This window comes from Falco rusticolus, chromosome 14 (assembly GCF_015220075.1).
Source record: "Falco rusticolus isolate bFalRus1 chromosome 14, bFalRus1.pri, whole genome shotgun sequence".
Classification (NCBI taxonomy): Eukaryota; Metazoa; Chordata; class Aves; order Falconiformes; family Falconidae; genus Falco; species Falco rusticolus.
Genome location: NC_051200.1, coordinates 22,141,442 through 22,154,499, shown reverse-complemented (window position 1 = coordinate 22,154,499; position 13,058 = coordinate 22,141,442). Strand labels below are relative to the sequence as shown.

Below are 13,058 nucleotides of genomic sequence, written 5' to 3'. Positions count from 1 at the left end.
GCAAACATATTTGGAAAGAAACCCCAGGTGTTTTGATGCCTTTCTGCAGCCTCAGGTTGTGAGCTGCAGGATCTTGCCAGTACCTCAGCTTCATTTTCTTTCCTTAGATGAAATTACTAGCTCTCTGTGCAAAGAAAAAACAAAATATGCTGTCAATGCAGGATAACAGCTCAACAGCTAGGAGCCAGCTCAAAAATACAAACACCCTTCATTGCATTTAAAAGATTTCAGGGCTATGACTAGCGCATTTTGACCAGAAAAGCTGGGTCTGTGCATTACACGAAGGCTACCAAAAAGGTAGGGAGCAGCAGACAATTATTTGCTGTAAAAATAAATCAAATCTTCCTACAAACCGCTGCCCCTATAGCGACCACTGTGCAGTGGTGAGAGGGACCATGTGCCGCAGGGCACCAGGACTCGCCCAGCCCCACAGGTCTTGTGCCGATGGCTCCGATCAAGTTGTAACAACTCTCTGCACAAGTGTGAGTTGCTCTGTGTGAACAAGACCTCCTCCTCCCGCATGTCCCACTGTTTTTCATACATCCTTCAGGTGCATCCTGTCAGATAGTTCTAAATGCTCAGCGCTTAAAGAGATGCTGATCATATGCACTTGGCCTTCTGCCCACAGGATACCAGGCCAAAGGCGAAGAGAACCTTCATCTGGAGGCCTTAGATAAAGTTTCACAGTTATTTAAAAATTCCTTTGTGCCTTCTGCCTTTGAAAGTATAAGATTGCATAGCATAAAATGCATGTTTAGTATTGGTAATGAGCCAGAAGAACAGCAATACTAAACAAAAATATGCATGCAGTTGAAAGAAGCGGAGATGTTGATTAGTATATGGTGAATGAGGAGGCTTGAGGCTTGTCAACCAGTCAGCCTTTTACGACCAGGAAGGTTGAGATCTCCTGCAAGAGAACTTCAAAAAACTGATGAGCAGAGGAAGGATTCGAGTTGGTTATGAGCCCCGAGGTGCGAGCTCGACCCTCACGATGGCCTGACATCCCCTGACCTCTCCTCCCCTGGCAGCCCTGCTAAAAGTAGGGCTCAGCTACACTGATACAGCACTGGATATGTGCTGTGGACACAGAAGTAGGATGTCCTAGGCAGGATATCCTGATAAAGCAGCCACTTCGCTTTGGGATAAACCTTTAACCTCTGGAGAGAGATGAGGTGCAGTGCCAGCCTCCCTCCTGCAAACCTGCGAATGTTTTGCAAATACACAAGCACTGTTCTTTCTTCCAAGGATCAGCATCAGCTGCTGAAAAAGATGCACAGGAAGAAAACTGGGAACAAGAAACAGCTCTTGTGTCTCACAAATCACTTTGCTCTCAACTGAGACAAGAAGCACAGGGCTTCACAGGTACTTACTTGCTAGCGGGCTACGTTTACATGATGGCTAAGCAAGTGGCAATGAAGAAACCCATAGATGTGTCTGTATAAACTGTATATAAACTGGTCTTGCCTTTCCCTTCGTGAGTATGTTGACCAAGGGATTTAAGTATCTGCATCTCCACTGACCACAGGACACTTCAGGTCAAGGATCCTCTTCTCCATTCTCTACACAACTATTGTGAAACACCATGTCACAGCACAGGAGTGCACTCGGGTCCCTGTGGTCAGCATCGCCGCCAGCACAGAGAAACCCCAGCAGCTGCACAGCTGGCAGAGCTGGTGGGCTCGGGCGCCATGGGCAGAGATGCACGCTTGCTCCCAGACCCCGAGCTGGCGACTTGTTGTACAATTAAAGGTTATAATAGCTTCCTTCTTTCATTTCTCTTCCACAGTCACACTTCTGTTGATTTAGCAAGGTCATAGGACCAATTACAGAAAAAAGATGAATACAGCAAGAATAGCTCTATTTATACATTACCTATAGTAAGTAGGGAAGAGACGCCAACAGCCATATTATCTCCTCGAGCCCTGGGCCATAAGATGTGACACTGTATATCAAGTAAAACTGTTCAGCTGGAAATGAGGCAGCTCATAATAAGTTACACTACTATATATGCCTGCCAGTTTTCAGCAATTCAGAAAGAAGTTTCTGCTTAGCAGGCCGTAAAAGAAGTTAAAATTATATATATATATATATATATATGCATATATATAAAGAAAAGGAATTAAAGGAGACAGGAAAAAGAAAAGAAGTTTGGAATGATGCGCATAATGATGTATTTTTAAAACAATAGTAATCTGGGAAAATCTCCACCTTAAACCATCATATTATTTCAGGAATAAAGTCCAAACCCTTAACTTTAGCCTATAGCCTTGGTAGTCTGAGGCTAACCAAAATTCCAAGAAAACGAAGGAAAATTACTACCTTCCAGTAAGTCACACTGGGACAGTTTTCAGTTTTCCTTTAGCAAGCACTTATTGGAAGATTTTTGCTTCTGTATTTTACGTTTTTTAGCAAGCAAATAGCAAGTGACTGGAGAAAAGCAGAAGCAGCTGGACCAAAGGACACTGCCACCTAACAACTTCTGTGCAAAAAGAAGGGAAGAAATCTACGACTGAGGTCCCTTATCACAAGGCAGTGGGATCAGGGGACGTCATTGCCTTCCCCGTTGTTTTAACGTCATTAGCTGTATACGTTGTACAGTGAAGAGAAACAAAATACAGGATTTCCTGTTCTGTAGCCGCTGTACTGGGCTGCAGATGCCGGCAGGATTCCAGTGCTCCGAAAACATGTGGAAGTTTAACAAGGAGTCGCTGGGGCTGGGATCACTGCAAAAATCAGTAGGAAATAAAAGCAGAAAGCTTGCTCCTCCTGCTCTCTAGCATGGATGTCACCCCCCTGAGGGATGGGAGTCACGGGAAGGTAAGCTTGCTTTCCGCTGCATGTTTTCTTCAGTAGATTGAAGCTATCACAGTTTTGAGCAACATGACTTTTTTTTTTTTTTTTTTTTTTTTTGTAATTCAAGATATCTTATCAGGCAGAAACTGGTGTAACATCCTCAGCAGCTTCTGGCTGTGCCCATGTATTTCTGCCTCGCTGGGCTCCGAGGGGTGGGTGAACAGAGCTTGGTGCAGCCAAGCAGGCTGCTGTGTGCAGCAGTACATGGGAAGAGCACGTTTTATCCAAAATACTTCATTTTTGTTGTTACTGACAGAAGCTGCCATAACTGACCAGCTCTGTTTACACGCTTCCTATTAGTGCCTAGATTAAACAAACAAAATTATTGCTTAAAACACCAGTGCCAAAAAGCCTCCAATACTTCAGATCAGAGCTTATTTCAAGCCAAAGGTGGATTTTTTTTTTTTCTAGACTTCTTTTCTCTCCAGCATCCCAGGGTTGAAGGGAGGCAGCTCTGCCCCAGTCCCCCAGCTCCAGGGCTCCCAAAGCCGGGGGCTCTCCAGCTTCAGCCTAGTTTGTCCAGCCAGCCCATGGAAAAGATGAGAGCGAGTCTGCCAGCGAATCTGGGATTAGTAAATGCAATAGCACAGCAGTGTGGGGCTGGGTGGGGCGCAGAGTGATTCAGAGTAGCCAGGCGATTTCCAATAATGACAGCCACATACGCCTCCAGATACTGCTAATGTACTCAGAAAAGGAAACCTAAGTATTTTAATAGCTGCCTTAACCTCCTAATTAATTGCAAAGTTACTTGCTGTTTAAAGAATTTCAGTGCTACATCCACAACCAGTGGTCTTACTCCTCCAGCAGCAATATGGTCTCCCCTCCTTAATTTCAGCTTGCCGCCGGATAAAAGTCAGCTTTGCCACTCAAAAAAAAAAAGCCCGCCCCCCCACCCCCCCTCCTGCCTGCATGTAACCCATGTGTAGATGAAACAGGAACACAAGAAATGGCAGGGAAGATTTTGTACAAGCTTTATAACGTTACTGAACAAACCCCCTGCCAAAGCCCGTGGGAGCATCTCTGCCCTGACACCGGCATCACCAACAGCAGAACATGGCAGGAGCTGGAGGGGCTTATGGCAAGGCACAGGCGAGGAGGCAGGCAGAAACTGAAAAACAATGATAAATAAAAACCTGCACCTTCAGGGAGCATTGAAGTGAATGAGGCACTGGCCTGAACCCAGAGCAGCGGTGGCTCAGCAGCGAGGTCCCGGCTGCTTTCTTGCCAGGTGCCCTGACAAGTGCTGTCAGCTAAAAACTGAAAGTGTCAAGGTACCAGCAGCGACACCCAGCCCTCCTGCTGGGAAACAGGTACTTCTGTACTCCCAGGGAGAGCCAAAAAATGGAGAAAAACAGCAAGGAGGCTCCCCATGGTCACACGTGTGGAGGCAAGGTTTAGGATTTGGGCTCAGACACATGGCGGGGAGGAGATCGTGGGACAGGGACACCAGGCACTCTGTAATTCTTTTCACAAGCCCAGACCAGCAAGTGCCACTTCTGTCACTGGAAGGCTGTGATGAGCTGGGAATAGCAGCATTCCCCACGCTCCCTGGCAGTTCTCCCTCCCTATTTTCTGCAGCAATGTGAAGACAAGGTGTCCTGCCACCACTTTTCCAAGGTTAAACAGACTCTGTGCAAAGGGCCAGCCCCATGTGGGTCTTCAGGCAGGTGAGGAGCACCTGGGGATGCTGCAGGGACCAAAGGGTTTTGTGTCCCCTTGTGACAGATGTCCCTGTTCCCCTGCCTTGCTTAACAAAGAAATCAGAAACCTCTGACCCAGGGCTGCCGGCTCAAGCACAGTCAGCAATCAAAAGCTGCACTAGCCCAGCAGCCCAGGTTTCGCTTCAGCCTTGCTTTTTTGCAGCCAGACCCTGGAGAAACAAGCAAATGGGAGAAGCCAGTTTGGCAAGGGCCAGTTCTGGAAGCAGGCATAAGCACCACGCACGCACAGAAACATGGGCAAATGCACCGACCCTTCTCGCACCAGAGAAGAGGGCAGTGGGCAGGCAGCCAGCCAAGGGGCCACTGGCTGTATTTTATATAAATATTCCTGTATATATATGCATATATATATAAAAACACTTTCCTCCTGCAACTGGAAACGTGGGAAGCCCTCTGAAGCACCGCCTAGGTGAGAAGGAGCAGGGTAGAGGAGCCTTTGCCCTGCGCCTCTAAGTGATGCCAGGCTCAGCACAGAAGCCTGGTCCCTGCTGTGAGCGATTAGCTTTTTAGAAATCCATCCCTGGCAAAAGCCAGGCTCAGGGCTCTGGGAAACAGCACCACTGGCTGCTTCTTAATGAAATGTCACTGTTGGGGGCTCGGTGGCAGCAGCAGGAGGGGTTCAGGGCTCTGCCAGCGCAGGGTCCGGTTCCCTGGAAGGGAAGGGCAGGCTGCCCGACACCTTGCAGGCAGCTACAGGCTCTGCCTCCCAGGGGAAAATTGCACTGTTTTGTTGCAGACGATGCTACAGGCCCTTGGTTTGTAACATGCTGCTGCCAAATCACCTTCTTCTGAAAGAGCAGACTGGTTCCCTGCAGGCTCTGCTCACAAACGGCAAAATCCATCGCCTCTCCGGAGAGCCACCCCAGTGCCTGTGAACTCCCCGTGACTGGCTAATGCCCTCAGCGCTGGCTGGACGAGGTGAAACAAGTAAATAGATCAAAAGAATTTCTACTCTAACTAAAAGGCAGATGTATTTATCTTCCTTCATGTCCTGAACTGTTGCTGGAGGATAATTTCTGTTGCTACAACACGATGCCAGCACAATGTGCCATGAGTGCCGGAATTGAGTTAGCAGGACCGGCAGAGCAACTGGCATATGTTTGGCCAGCTATTAGCTTATAAATCCAGCATTAAATCTGGAGCCAGAGCTCCGATATATCTGGCTGCACCTCTCCCACTGGCCTCTGCTCTGGTCAGCTGCCTGACAGCACCATCGATAATTATCTGATGCTAATTATTGCCCTCACTGCCAATTCACATCAGATCTCTGCATGGATCTGAAAAAACAGTGTCTGGATCCACTTAAAATCCCTATTTATTTGCAGTCCCACCAAAACTGTTTGTAGACACTATCAGAGAGCACCATTTTGACAGGAGTTTGTTAGAAAACTGTATGCAATAGAAGTGGTCCCAAAAAAACCCAGGGAGCTGAATTAGCAATCATGAGATTAACGCTCTGGAGCTCGACTGCAATGTCACTGTAACTGTGGCATCCTGCAGAGCACATCCGAGAGGCCGCATGGACGATGCCCAGGATCACTGCCTGTAAGCAGGGTCTGGCTCTGCACCCTTCCCAACACACATACACCACCCATCTTGCACACACATCTGCACACACACAACTTGTTCTTCTGCACTGAAGTGCATTTACTCCATGTGGGGAGAGACTGGAGAGTTTTTGGCCTTACAGCACCTGCCTTTACTCCCTACAGAAACACTCCACCTGCCTTAATCACCCCATGAGTGAAGAAACTCAGCTGAGATGGAGAGCAACGTGTCCTCTGGGAACTGTACCGATCCCCAGATGTCCTTCCAGTCCACCCTGTACGCAACCACATACACCCTGATATTCATCCCTGGCCTCCTGGCAAACAGCGCTGCCCTGTGGGTCTTGTGCCGCTTCATCAGCAAAAAGAGCAAAGCCGTCATTTTCATGATCAACCTGGCCGTGGCCGACCTGGCTCACGTCCTCTCGCTGCCCTTACGGATGTATTACTACATAAACCACACGTGGCCATTTGGAAGTTTTCTTTGCCAACTGTGCTTCTACCTGAAGTACCTCAACATGTATGCCAGCATTTGCTTCCTCACCTGCATCAGCATCCAGCGGTACCTCTTCCTCCTCCACCCCTTCAGAGCCAAGGACTGGAAGCGGCGGTACGACACAGCCATCAGCGCTGCCGTCTGGCTCTTTGTCGGGGCAGCGTGCTTCCCCCTGCTCGTAGTGAGGAGCCCAGCCCTGTCCAACAGCATCAACACGTGCTTCTCAGACCTGGGGGTGAAGCAGCTGAGCCCGGGAGCCTCCATTGCGATGGTGACAGTGGCAGAGCTGTTTGGGTTTGTCCTCCCCTTCAGCATCATCGCCTGCTGCACCTGGAAGATGTGGCAATCCCTGCGGGAGGGTCCAACACAGCTGCAGAACACCAGCGAGAAGCAGAAGGCTCTGCGCATGGTCTTGATGTGCGCGGCAGTCTTCTTCATCTGCTTCACCCCCTACCACATCAACTTCCCTTTCTTCATGATGGTGATAGAGAACATCATCCAGGACTGTGCCGTTCACAGGAGCACACTCCGCTTCCACCCCATCTCCCTCTGCCTGGCGAGCCTCAACTGCTGCCTGGATCCGGTCCTCTACTACTTCATGACCTCCGAGTTCCAGGACCAGCTGCTGCACCACAGCTGCGCTGCCCTGCGAGTTCGGTTCATGCGCCACAGGAGCAGCCTGTCCAACACCGAAAAGGGCCATGACATTCGTATGAAGAGAAGAAATCTTCCACGCTTGAAATTTTTGTCTCTTCCCAAGTTCTTTGGCCAAATAAACAGCATGGAGATCCCCCCCATGCCACCTGATGAGCTTCTGCTGGAGTCCATCTCTTGAAACATAAGCCATTTCTGTCTGTGTAGGTGCTTCTTCTAGCTTGAGCGAAGATTGCGTTAGGTCTCCAAATATGTCTTGAATTACCCTTGTGTGCAACAGATGCCAGGATCTGACCTACAAGGACATTTTGATGCAGAAAGACTTGCCGGTTGCGTTGCTGCTGCTGGGGGCTGTTTGCCTTACACTCCCCACCATCATACTGTTAAAACACCTGGAACAGCTGTGGCTGATGCCAGTACACCTCCTGTGCTGAACTGCACCTGGGTTCGGGTCCCTCTCATTTCTGTTGTTTCATTGCTTCTATGCATTTGTAATTTTTGAAAAATCCTTCTGAATCCCAAGTTGTAAGTGGGTGGCTCAGCGAGAAAGCACCTGAGGATTTTCAGCCCTGACTGCAGCTACCTGTGGCCCATAATTATTTACAAGCATCCATCATGCTCATGTGAGGCTGTTGATCAGAACAGTCAATTATCTCTATGTAAAATGAACCTCTTTCCATTGCAAAAATCAGCCATCTGGACCTAATCTAGCCTAATCTGGACTGCAAGACTATAACTTTAACAATATATATCAAGCAAAGAGTATTATCTATATCTACATCAGTGTTAAAGGGACTTTTCAAATGAACCGGGCTCAGCTCATCCTACCGAAAAAAGGCACCCAGAGCCGAGCAAGGTGTCTGCCTGGCTCCCAGGAGCTACGGGATGCTCAGCCAATTACCGGGAGATGAATATTTGGAAGACAGATGGCGAGTGGATATGCCACGGGCAAAGCGGGAGGATGAAGGATGTCTCCCAGGCCACGTGTACTCAGAGACCTGCGCAAGCCGCAGGAGGGAGGACTAGGAGCTGGCTCGCCATCTCGTGTGTCATTTTTAGGAGTCTTGTGTTATCTGGCATTTTGCTAAGGCCCGTGGCTGTGGATTAAGATGTTATTCAAGCCTCTCAGTTTTGCTTTAAGAAAACAGAAAAAGCCCCAGCCCTTGCTGGGTTCAGAGAAAAGTTTACAGAACTGGGCCAAGTACATCCTTAAAGTTTCAAACTCGGGAGGAAATAAAATGATCTCAACACACATTTTAGCATTATGGGTATTATTTTAGGTGCTTGTAAATAGTCTCATTATGGACCATATCTGCTCTCCAAGCAACAATACAACGTGCAAGGGGACCCCAGTCTGGGGCTCAGAGGCTCCACTGCCACTGCGGCTCTTTGCACGGTGGCCAGCGCGGGGGTTGTGAGGTTTCTTCCTTGTGGGCTGAGGCACTGGCAACCGCAATGCCAAAAAACCCTCAGGGAATTAAATTATATAAGTAAACATAGGCAGAGGGGGTTTGATATAAAACAGCTTTGCTGATGATTAGATGCACATTTCCAGCCCGTGCAGGGTTTCTCGGAGGCACGGAGCAGGCGGTGGTTTACCCTCACACTGCCGAGGTCAGTCTCAGAAAGACGAGGGGAGATCTAGACAACCTGGGGGATTTGCTGCGGTACTCACAGCGCACCAGAGACAGGCAGAAAACAGACAGGCAGAGAACCACACTGCCCTGCAGCTCGTGCTGTCCCAAATCTCCTCCTCCTCTCACAAAAAAAAAAACCCAAAACCCACCAAAATACAAGGAAACCCCAAAAAACCAAACACATTTTCCTTGTTTGCTTAGGGGGGGAAGAGACGGCCCAAAGGTAGCAGGGTGCGCAGGCAGAACAGGGAACTCGAGCAAAGCTCGCTGATGCCGTGGCTGGCAAGACCTGGTTTCAGGCAGCAACCAAAGACGGGACAAGCCACACCACAGCACCTTAACCGGGAGCGTGGTTTTAGCCTGTGGAATTCTGTCGGGAACAGCGCAACCCCAAATAGCTGGGGTGGCCACCTAGGTAGCCCTCAATAACCACAGCTAGATATAAGTCCTGCTGGCTGACAGCAAAGCTCGTATGGCAGCCCCAACCTTACTGGCAGCACCAGCTCAAGGTTTCCCAGTAGCTCCAGTTACTGCTGGGACTTTGCCAGCTTGTTTTCAGATCGCACAGCTTTTCTGAAATTTCTGCAACACAGCCTTCTCCCTTCCAAAAATAAAACAGGAAAAAGAAAGCAAACCCAAAACTCTCACTCATCTGTCACGTGGAAACAGAACAGCAACCCTTACTCAGGCTGCCCTCCCTGCCCCTCAGGTTGCATTGGAAAAAATGGCAGGAAAACCCCTTTTTGTGTTTAGATGCTCTGGAAAGAAAGGATTTTGCTGGGTTTTATGCAACCCAGACCCTGAGGAAATATAATTTTCTAGTGCAGACCGGTGCTTTCTGCCCTTCAGAAGCCACAAGATGCCTGCCAGCCCCCCAGTATCATCACAGTCCGCCAAGTTCCACTACCACAAACACTCTGGCTGGGCGCCGGGACACAAACCACAGGGATCTGGGGTCAGCAGGAGCTCTGTCGCATTGAGGTGGGGGCAGATGGACAGGGATGCTGCTGGTCCCCACTGCAGAGAGGCAGCTGGGGGAGAGCAGGTCAGAGCGGGCTGGGGGATGCCTGTCTCTTGGCTCTACGGTGTGCCTAAAAGCTGCTGCGCTGAGGATTCGCTTTGCTGCAGCCCAGGTGTGAGCTAACTTCTTACAGGGCAAAGCTCAGGGCTGAAGAGCAAGGCACTGGGAGCTGGTGTGCGGGGGAAGAGGAGGCAGGGTAAATCAGAAATCCTGAAAAACTCCTTTCTCAAAGCCATTACCTGCGGGCATTAAACCTTCTATTCACATGGCAAAAACCAGCCAGTAATAGCAGCAGTGCTGTACTTTAGCCTCATTAATTTTCAGGTAAGGGAAATTTCCAGGTAATTACAGACCCTGGCCGTACCCCTGTGAGCATGGCCAGCAGCAATGGCACCAAGAGCGCATCCCTGCCCCAGGGCACTCCGTGTCCCACGTACCACCCCCAGCTCTTCCTGCGGACAAGCCTATGGCACAGTGCGCTGGGGTCGCTGTGCTGGCTGGCCTCAGCCAGTCCAGCAGCCCAGAGCAATAAGCTGCTGGTGATTATTTTAGCTGTGATGATTTCCCCCCCAGCACAGCACGCTGGCAGGAGGCCTTCTGAAGCCCCCACCCCCCCCACCTCGGGAACAGCCAGAGGCTGCAGCAGCGGCGAGAGCAAAGCAGGCAGCTCAGCCGGACCTCTGCCAGCACCGACAGCATCTGTGTATCCTGAGCTTTTCTCGTGATATTAATTCCTCCACGTGGCTTAATCCTTTACAGCTGGCTTTGGCTACAACTGCTTAGTTGCTTTTATACATTTGCATCCACCCATACATACACGCCCCTCTGCACACATACTACGCTTACATATACCTAAAATTATGCAGTACTTAGGAATATGCAAGCTGAGGTCTCTTGTGCACAACACTTTCTAGGGCACTGCAAGGAAGGAGGGAAGGTTGCTTTTCTCTTTGCTAAAAATACCTTTTTCCTCCCTCCATGACCACATGCTTCCAGTTCAGCCCCAAAGTGACTTTGCCTCTGGAAAAGCACTCCGCCTCAGTGGAGCTCGCACCACCCACCCAGTAGCGAGACTCAGACTCTCATGATTTTTGGCATGGCGCTAACAGCCACCACAGCTGGCAGTGAGCTGCTTCCCCATCCACCCACCTCGCGCAGCAGAGGGAAAGCGCTGTGCCTGCCACAGGAACAGACACGCCAGCATCTCCAACTCCAGTGCAACCTAAATGCACAGAAAGCAAATTTCACTGCTTTAAAGCAAGCCGAGCCAGGGAGCAGCTTTCCAGACAGTCATGATTTCATCAGACCCAAGTCTGAATTTTGATTCATGGGCTCAGCCAGCAACACCCTGCAAAGCCCAAGTCATGGGTGTTCAGTGGGACAGCACCATTTCAGCAAGCCCGGGCTGTCCTCAGCCCCTCCTGTGCTGCAGGGTCCTGCTCACAGCACAAAGGGAAGGGTTTTGGGAACTCTGCATCGATGCCCTGGCCGTGTTCAGCACTCTAAGGGCTAGCTCTCGTCTGAGAAACAGCCAAAGCCTCAACCTTTTGGCAGTCAGCAAGTCCTTTCCAGCAGGAATTGCCACACCGATCATTCATTTGGTGCTGCTCCTCTTAACAGGGGATTTTTTTTTGGTTTTGGGGTTTTTTTTGTTTGTTTGGGGTTTTTTGTGGGTTTTTTGTTTGTTTGTGGGGTTTTTGTGGTTTTTTTTTTAAGGAAAATTTCCCTGCTATAGGTGAACAGGGCAGGCACTGAGGCTGCAAAGGAAAATCCAGAACACCTTAGCCCCCGGCACAGTGACAGCAGCACGGCTGCATCCCTGGCTCCGTGTGAGCCCCACTGATGCTGGCAGCTGCGGGCTCCCCCTCTCCAAACACACTCCTGCCCGGTGCGTGCCCTTCCCTGGGCTCCTCCTGGGTCATCACCGAGCAAAATAACACCAGCCACGGGGAGAGAAGACAGACATGCAATGTATTCTCAGGAATTACTTCTCTTAAAGATTGTCATTGTAGACAGAAAGACCTTTAGCTAGTTTTGCCTGAGGATCTCCAACAACATTATGAAGCACGAGCTTAGATGAACTGAAAAATTCTGATCTTTATAAAAAACATAGTGCAAAATAGAAGTATTAAGAGAAAAATTAAATTTTAAATAAAATTGTCTTCCACTGTAAAATAACTACTTTGTGATTTGGTGCCCAGCTCCAAATCCTCCTGATTTTTGGTGGCTTCAGCTGAGGCAGGTTTGGGGAGGGTCAGCGCTGCCACCGTGCACCCCGTGCCAGGGGATGGCACAACTCTGCGCCTGGCACTCTGCTGCTGGTAAAGGTGAGCTGGGGAGGGCACCCTCGGGTTCCCATCCACGCACCCCAAGAAGGGGCTGAGCCAGCGCTGCCGCACGTGACAGCTCTGGGACGGATGGGAAACAGGACGGATGCTGGCGGTGATGCGCACCGGCTGTGCACAGAGCATGGCACCAGCAAAACAGGATATGGTTATGCTCTGAAAGGTGCTTTTAAAACAAAGCCCGTCTGTACAGTAAATACACTCGCTGCCCCTAGCACAGGCTAGGCTTTCTCATAAATAGGCTGGCTTCTGTGGAAATGAAAGTGCAAAATTGAGCATCCATCACGTGTTTGATTAGGAAAAGAAAAGGAGGTCATCTCCAGAGCCAGGTGCCGTTCAGCCATGGGGGTTTAGTGCTGCCATTATTTTTAGGACTGGCCTCAGTTTTATTGTCTACTGAAGTGCATCTAAACTCTCCCCCTCAACCCATGGTCCCCGTGGAGGGGGGTGTCAGCATCATGTAGGGAAAGGCTGACAGGGCAGGGGCAGAGCCTGGGGACTGTCAGGTTTTGCATCACACTATTTTGGGGTGAGGGGGTGGAAAAAAAAGGGTTTAATTTAAATCATTATGGTGAAAACACTTTGCAAAGTGTGATAGTGCACAGCGGAGGCAGCTGCTGGCAAGCATGGGGAAAGTTTGGCATCCCAGACCCCACTGCAATTATGGAAATGCCCCAGGACTAACGTGAACCAGGCCAGCATCCTCCACCGAGGGTTCACACCTCCCAGGAGACCACAACAGCGACAAGCCCTGTTTAAGTAATAAACCCCAAACCTCTGCTGC

The 13,058-nt window shown here is 49.8% G+C and overlaps 1 protein-coding gene across 1 annotated transcript; it reads left to right on the top strand.

Moving 5' to 3' along the window:
• The first annotated feature begins 2,617 nt into the window (after nt 1-2,617).
• On the top strand, nt 2,618-8,525 carry LOC119157443 (putative P2Y purinoceptor 10). The gene is made up of 2 exons (XM_037408390.1): nt 2,618-2,817; nt 6,287-8,525. The coding sequence occupies exon 2, from the start codon at nt 6,337-6,339 to the stop codon at nt 7,450-7,452; it is 1,116 nt and encodes a 371-aa protein (XP_037264287.1). The 5' UTR covers nt 2,618-2,817; nt 6,287-6,336; the 3' UTR covers nt 7,453-8,525.
• The last annotated feature ends 4,533 nt before the right edge of the window (nt 8,526-13,058 follow it).